General features: G+C 37.8%; 1 protein-coding gene across 1 annotated transcript; it reads right to left on the bottom strand.

Annotated features, from left to right (window-relative positions):
* Positions 1-2,585: 2,585 nt before the first annotated feature.
* On the bottom strand, positions 2,586-4,096 carry LOC131614203 (uncharacterized). The gene is made up of 2 exons (XM_058885825.1): positions 4,022-4,096; positions 2,586-3,938 (listed from the first exon to the last, which is right to left on the bottom strand). Exons 1-2 carry the CDS (start codon positions 4,094-4,096, stop codon positions 2,586-2,588), a joined length of 1,428 nt encoding a protein of 475 aa, XP_058741808.1.
* Positions 4,097-7,514: the final 3,418 nt, after the last annotated feature.

Raw genomic sequence — 7,514 nt, forward strand, 5'->3', positions numbered from 1 at the left:
GCTCTCGAGGAAGCAGTGTTGATTCAGTCTCCCATCAAGTGTTGCCCAGATGCGGCTGTGATAGACCCATGAAGATGTGGGTCTCTAACACAGTTCAAAACCGGAATCGAAAGTTCTGGAAATGTCGCAATGCTGGGGTAAGTATGTTAGTGGTTAAACTGGAAATTATTTGTTCTACGATTTTTATTATGTGTGTTAGTAATTATGCAAATCGTATTTTGTAGACTGGCAATAGTTGCAAATTATTCTTATGGGATGATGAAAATGGAGACTCCATCAAAGGCAATACAGTGATTCATCCATGTTGCAAGAAGTGTGAGGTACTTCAAATTCAGTTGGAATCAGTAACAAAGAAAGTGGTGAAATTGAAGATTAAGCTTGAAGCGCAGAGAAGGAAAACTATGCAGATCCAGATTGCTATTTTTATGTGTTGTTTGATAGTTGGTTTATTGTATAATTTCATGTGATGATAACAATATGTATGACATTGTGTATTTTGTTGTTAGTAATAGGTTATTGGTCTATGTATTTTGAGTTAAGGTGGTTCTATGTATTTTGATTTAAGTTGGTTCTATGTACTTTGAAAGGAATGGAAAGAAATGTTGTTTGACATTTGTTGTGTGATATAAAGCATATTGTTACCATTACAATATGTCACAGATTGTTAACATTACAAGATAGTGCAATTAGCTGACAAAACAAAGCACTAACAGATGTGCACAAAACACAGTCAAAAAGCACTAACAGATGTGCATAAGACACTACCAAAAAGCACTAACAGATGTGCACAAAACACTAACAAAAAGCACTAACATTTGTCATAGCATGTCATAACATAAAAAGCACTAACATTTGTGCATAACATTGTGCATAACATAATCAACTTATGAGATCTTGAATTGACTTCTTCTTCACTGTCTTCTTTGGTATCTTTTTAGGGGTACCCTTTGGAACCTGTTTCTTTGGAACCTTTACTTCTTCCTCATCTTCAGTAAAACAAAAAGGTTGCTCTGGGTTAGAACCAGGACCTGTAAATGGTTTTGGTTTTTTAAACCAATTCTCTTTAATTCTCTCACTACACCTCTTTCGCAATGGTTTGAATTCTTGTTTCACCTTCTGCTTGCCTTTGCCTATGTTACTTGTTGAGCCTATACTTGTTGTTGTTTGTACACTTATGTCGGGTAGACTTGCAATTATGGCATCACTTATATCCCCAAACAATGAATCTTCAACATCAGCATCAGTAACCTCATTTGCACCAGCAGGTTGAGTCTCTGTAGCAGCACCGGGAGTTGTAGCACCAGGTTGAGTAGATGTAGCAGCACCATCAGTTGTAGCACAAGGTTGTTTCTTCTTCTGTAACACAGTATGCACAACATAATAAACATACAAGGAAAACAAAAAAGATGGATATATGCATATATGATTAACATACAAAGATAAGATAATACTAACATACCTTTCTTTTCAAGGCATTAGGATCTTGTTTCTTGCTCTTGCATGACTTTACGTTATGTCCAATCTTGTCACACCTAGTGCATCTATATGAAACCCTTGGTAACCTTCTTCTAGCTCCTTCCTCACCCGTCTCTCTAATTCTTAGTTTTCTTGGTCTACCAGGCCCTTTTTTATATGTAGGAGGTAAGAGCTCTTCAGATTCAACCTCAGGCCACATATCACGTCCATTTATAGGGCTAATAGCAGCTCCATAGCAAAGGGCATACTTATCCCTTGTGTAACATTCATGAACAAACAGTTCTGGGTTCTGGTTCCTAAATCCCAATGCAGCCACAGCATGCCTACAGGGAATACCAACTAACTCCCAGAAGTTACAACTGCAGGACCTTTTTCCTATATTAACTATGAATTCCTGATTATTATAAGCATGAGTCACCCGAAATTGTTCACTCATAGCCCAAGTTGGCAGCCAAAGCCCACTCAAAGCAACCTCAGAATCTAGTCTTTTCCTAGGAATTGGCATCAATTTGTGTGGCCACTTATCAAGTTTCAAGGTAGCATTACTACACCTATTCATCAGATATTTCCTAATCCACTCACACATTGTCAAAATAGGTTTATCTCTAGCAATTAGGATTGTGGCATTAAAAGATTCAGCTATGTTGTTCATCAATACATCACACCTAGGAAAGAAACTAAATGCATGCTTACACCAACTTTTAGGAGGATGTCCCATTAGCCATGTCCAAGCATTCGGATCTACCTTCTTCAAATCATCCATCTTCTGCATCCATGCCCGATGATATGTTGCTTTGGCTGCTCCCATCATTAAATCTCTTATGAGTGCTCCCCCATCAAATTTCTTCTTAAAATTTGCATATAAATGCCTAAGGCAAAGCCTATGCTTAACTCTTTCAAACATCTCTTCAAATACTGCAACCAATCCCTAAAACACCAAAGATAAGAGAGTTACATAACATGGCATCAATCCCTAAAACATAAAACATAAGACAGTTACATAATATGGATCAAACAGAAATAACATGGGTTACCTTTTGTTGATCCGAAATAAAGACATATCTATTATCTTTTCCCACATCTTCCATTAAGAGCTGTAAAAACCACCTCTATGATTCTTTTGTTTCTGTTTCCACAACTCCAAAGGCTAGTGGAATGTACTGGTCATTGGGGTCCCTACCAACAGCTATCAAGAGTTGTCCTCCATATTTGGTCTTCAAATGACAACCATCAACCCCAATGAAGGGTCTGCAGCCATTAATAAATCCTTTTTTACATCCATCAAAACAAAACAAAAAAGAACCAAACTTGGGCTGGATGGATGGGATTGGTCTGTTAGTGGTTATCTTCAGAGTATTTCCATTATTCACCCTATGCAACTCAGCTGCATATCTCCACAGATCAGCATATTGTTTATCTGCATCTCCTTCTATGATTTGTTTTGCAATCATCTTAGCCTTCCATGCCCTTGCCACTGTTATGCCAACTAAATAGTTTATCCTCATGTCTTGAATGATGTCACAGATCCGTACTTTATCAGATGTTTGCATTTTCTTGACCACAACCTTGGCAACCCACTTTGAATTGGCATATTTGTTATCCAAAACCCTAGCACATGTGTGGGTATCCTTTATAGTCTTAATGGCAAAAGTGTGTTTATGGCCCACCTTTGAACAAAGCATTAAAAAACCACACTTGGCCTTACATTCAACCCTCACTCTATACCCCTCATTTTTTACAAAAGTTATTTCCCTCCCATTCAAAACAATCCACTCACGAATAGCTTCCCTAAAGTCATCTAGGGAATTGAACTCCATACCCCACTTAAACTTAAAATCCTTATTTAATTCCTCTTTTTTAAACTTCTCAAACCTTGGCCCTTTTTCGTCTTCAGAGTTATCAGGATCAGAGCTCAATAAATCTTCACTAGCATACTCTTCATCATCACACTTCTTCTTATTTGGATATGTTAACAACCCTGCTATGACTGGACCCTCACTAAGTGGTATAGTGACATCAATACCATCAAAGCCATCAGCTATAGCAGTCGTCCTTTCATCCTCGCTATTGTTCAACCCTTCAACAATCTCTTCTTCACTATCCTCTAACTCATACACAATGTTTTGATTGCTACCAGTTACACTTATACATGCAGCGTGTTCAACACACAGTACCCCGTCAACTTGCATCGCACAACAATATGCACCAAAATCATACGCATCATCATCACTCCTAATCTGAAAGTAATTAGGATCAATGTCAGTGATTTTCGTCCACACTTTGTAAGAACCTTCTAAGTAACCCCACCCAGAAATTAGGTTTTGAATGCGCTGAACGGTCCACGAATCTAGTTGTTCCCCAGAAATCAAAGTTGATGAACCACCCCTGTAAATCGTTTCACCATGACTACGTTGAATGAACTCCCCACCGTGACAAATAACGGCGTTAAACCTTCCGTTTCTCTGCAGGTTGTTCACAGCATTTAAAACAACAAAATAAACATGCATGTTATAACCAAGTTGCAGATATGGACTTTTGAACTAACCTGAGTCGATTCCACCGTTGCTTTTCCGTTCCCAGCCTTTGCATCATCTTCTCCGTTCGTCTTGTCTTCACCCATGGCAAGAGTAATGAAACCTAAGTTTTTACGGGGGTGAAACTGAATGGTTTCTAATCATGTAAGTAGAACTATATTACACAATGTTATTTTATAAACTCAATTGCCACCTGGACCAGTTAGAATAATACACAGTCAGCTTGAAATAATACACAATCAGCATTGTTGGTAAAAGGGTGTGGTTAAAAGGGTTTACATGTTTTACAAGGGTGCGTTAATAAAAAAAACTTAAGGGGGGTAATATCAAATCTCGCCCTAATGGTAGGGGGATCGTACAATTAACCCTTAATTAAATTAACGGGCATTACAGAGATAAGCTTTGTCAAGCCTGAGTCTGGTCTATTAAAAAATTCAAAGCTTAAGCCTGGCATATAGCCTATCATAGGCTTATTTTTTTGGCCTGAGTCTGACCTTTTTGATAGGCCTGATTGACCTAATAGCCAACTTAAAAGTATATTTCATTTGAAAATTTGTAAATAAGTCATTCAACTCAAATTTATATAGATTAACAAATTAAAAGACCAGTGAGATTAAATATTTGTTCGCATTGAATTATTTAAATTGTAATTCCTTGTATCAGATGATGTGGTTGATAATGAAGGTGATTTGGTACATAATGCTTTCTATGCAGATTTCGTACCAGTAAATACAACAGGATATGTGTTTATGTTAGGTGGTGACCAGTTGCTTGGAGGTCGAGAAAGGAACCAGTGGTGGCATTATTGTCATGCGAAGCATAGTACATAGTTGCTTCTCTTTGTGCATATCAAGAAACATGAATGGTGAACTTGGTCGAAGAGATAACAGGTAAAGAGCAAGCTAACCTAGATATATAAATAGAGTGAGTAACCCCTATTTTTGTAATCAAGTCAATTAAGTTGTATTCACAGAATTTGCAATCGCAAGTGAATAATAAAGTTTTCCACAGTTTGTGGGCAGAGAGAAACTATGTAGAAAATCATTCTCTTACTTTCTTTCTTTCTTTCTTTTATATTGTTAATCATTATCGTGTGGTGATATAAATCTTGTTCATCAAGATTGGTAGAAATTCATCATAGGTTTTGGTGAATTTCCAAAATCTGGTATCTGAGTCTATCGATCCGGCCATGGGTCGCCCACAGTTAATATCCGCGCACCAAGTCCAAAAGAAAAGAGTGTTAGACGTGAGGGGGGTGTGTTAGGAATATCCTAAGTCCCATATTGGTTATACATAGAGCATGGAAATAGTTTATATAGAGTAACACTTCTCACCTTACCAACCGGTTTTGTAAGGATGAAATAGGTCAAACTCTAATATGGCATCAAGAGCTCTGGCTTATCGATCAATGGAAGAAGAAGAAATCACGATGGCGGTGAATTACGGGAATGGAAATTATCCGGCAATTCTTCCAATTCTGAAAGTAGATACCTATGAGAATTGGTGCAAACAGATGAAGGTTCTATTCAGGTGTTAAGGTCTTTGGGATCTTGTAAAGGATGGAGTACAAGCGCTTGGAGAAGACGCTTCAGAAAAAGAAAAGAACGCACACAAATAATTGGAGAATAAGAGTTATAAAGCACTCTTCATAACTTCGAAAAGGTTAGTAATTCCGAATCTGCAAAATAAGTTTGGGAGATTCTTGAAAAGTCTTTTGGAGGCACTAAGAAGATGAAGGAAGTGAGGTTACAAACTCATAAAAGAACATATGAATTATTTCAGATGGAAGATAGAAAAAGAATAACTAATTTCTTCACTAGGGTAATGAAACTAGTGAATCAAATCAAGATATGTGGAGAATCATTAACAACAAGAGTTGTCGTTTCGAAGATCTTGAGGTTTTTGGACACTATGTTTGACCGCGTGGTTGTAGCCATAGAAGAGTCGAAAGATTTTTCGAAGTTGACAAAATAAGAGCTTTAAGGAACGCTCGAATCTCATGAACAAAGAATGGATGAAAGAGCTGCAGGCAAGTCGAAGAATGATGTGGCTCTGCAGGCTCGGTCAGCAAACGGAAAGAAAGGCAAAGGAAGTTGGAATGGAAATAAAGGTAGAGGTGGCTATAATAATTTGAGTGTTTGAAGTCAGCAAGAAAGAAGTTGGTCAAATCAGAGAAAACCCTCATACCAAAGCAACCAAAGACGTGGTGCTGCAGGTAGAGGAAGAGGTGGTGGTCAAAAGCCTGACAAGAGTCACATTCAGTGTTTCAATTGTAAGAAGTATGGTCACTATTATACACGTTTTCTAGAAAAAGAATAAGAATCAAGAAAGTGATGCAAAGTTTGCAAAACAAGAAGAAGAAGAAGAAGAAGAAGAAGAAGAGATGTTGCTGATGGTCACAACAAAAGATGAAGATAAATTGAAGGACCAATGGTACTTGGATTCAGGATGCTCATCACACATGTCTGGAAGGAAAGATTGGTTTGTCATCATAAAACCCTTAATGAAGAACATGGTGAAATTTGCAAATGACAATACTCTAGTAGCTGAAGGTATTGGAGACGTTTTGATTATGAGGAAAGATGACAAGAGGTCAGTAATTTCCAATGTATTGTACATTCCAGGCATGAAGAGAAATTTACTCCGTATTGGGCAGTTGGAAAAAAGAACTACAAGATATCAATCAAAGACAAGATGATGAAAGTTATCGATGCAAGTGGGAGGTTAATCTTGAAGGCTCCTCTGTCTCAGAATAAAACCTTCAAGATTGAACTCAATGTGATGGAGCACGAGTGCCTTGCAACTACAACTAGCATAGATGAATGGATATGGAACTATCGACTAAGCCATCTTAACTTCAATGACATCAGAGAGTTGAAAAGAAGAAATATGGTTTCAGAGTTACCAGAGATCGACATTCCAAGAGAAGTGTGTGAGGAATGTGTGCAGGCGAAGCAGCACAAGAACAGCTTCAGCAAGGATGCATGAAGCAAGTCGAAGGCAATCCTTGATGTCATATACTCTAATGTATGTATACCAATCCAGGTGGATTCAAATGGAGGTAACAAATACTTTATTACATTCATAGATGATTTCGGTTGAAAACTATGGACTTACCTGATCAAGAAGAAAAATGAAGTGATCGAGATATTTTTCAAGCTTAAATCTATAGTCGAAAGAAAAAGTGGGTGAAAGCTCAAAGTCATGAGAACTGGTGGTGGTGGAGAGTATGTGTCGAAATACTTCGACATGTTATGTGAGAAAAAAAGGACAGTGCATGTGGTGGTGCCACCGTACACTCCACAATAGAATAGAACTGCAGAAAGGAAGAATCGAACCATCATGAATATGGTGAAAGTATGTTGAAAGGAAATCATTTACCTAAATAATTTTGGGGTGAAGTTGTGTCGACAGAAACCTACATTTTGAACAAATGTTCGGCGAAGAAGCTAGAAGGAATTACGCCAAAAGAATGGTTGTCTGGTGTAAAGCCTAGCTTGATTC

The sequence above is a fragment of the Vicia villosa genome, linkage group LG6 (assembly GCF_029867415.1).
Source record: "Vicia villosa cultivar HV-30 ecotype Madison, WI linkage group LG6, Vvil1.0, whole genome shotgun sequence".
In the NCBI taxonomy this organism is placed as follows: domain Eukaryota; kingdom Viridiplantae; phylum Streptophyta; class Magnoliopsida; order Fabales; family Fabaceae; genus Vicia; species Vicia villosa.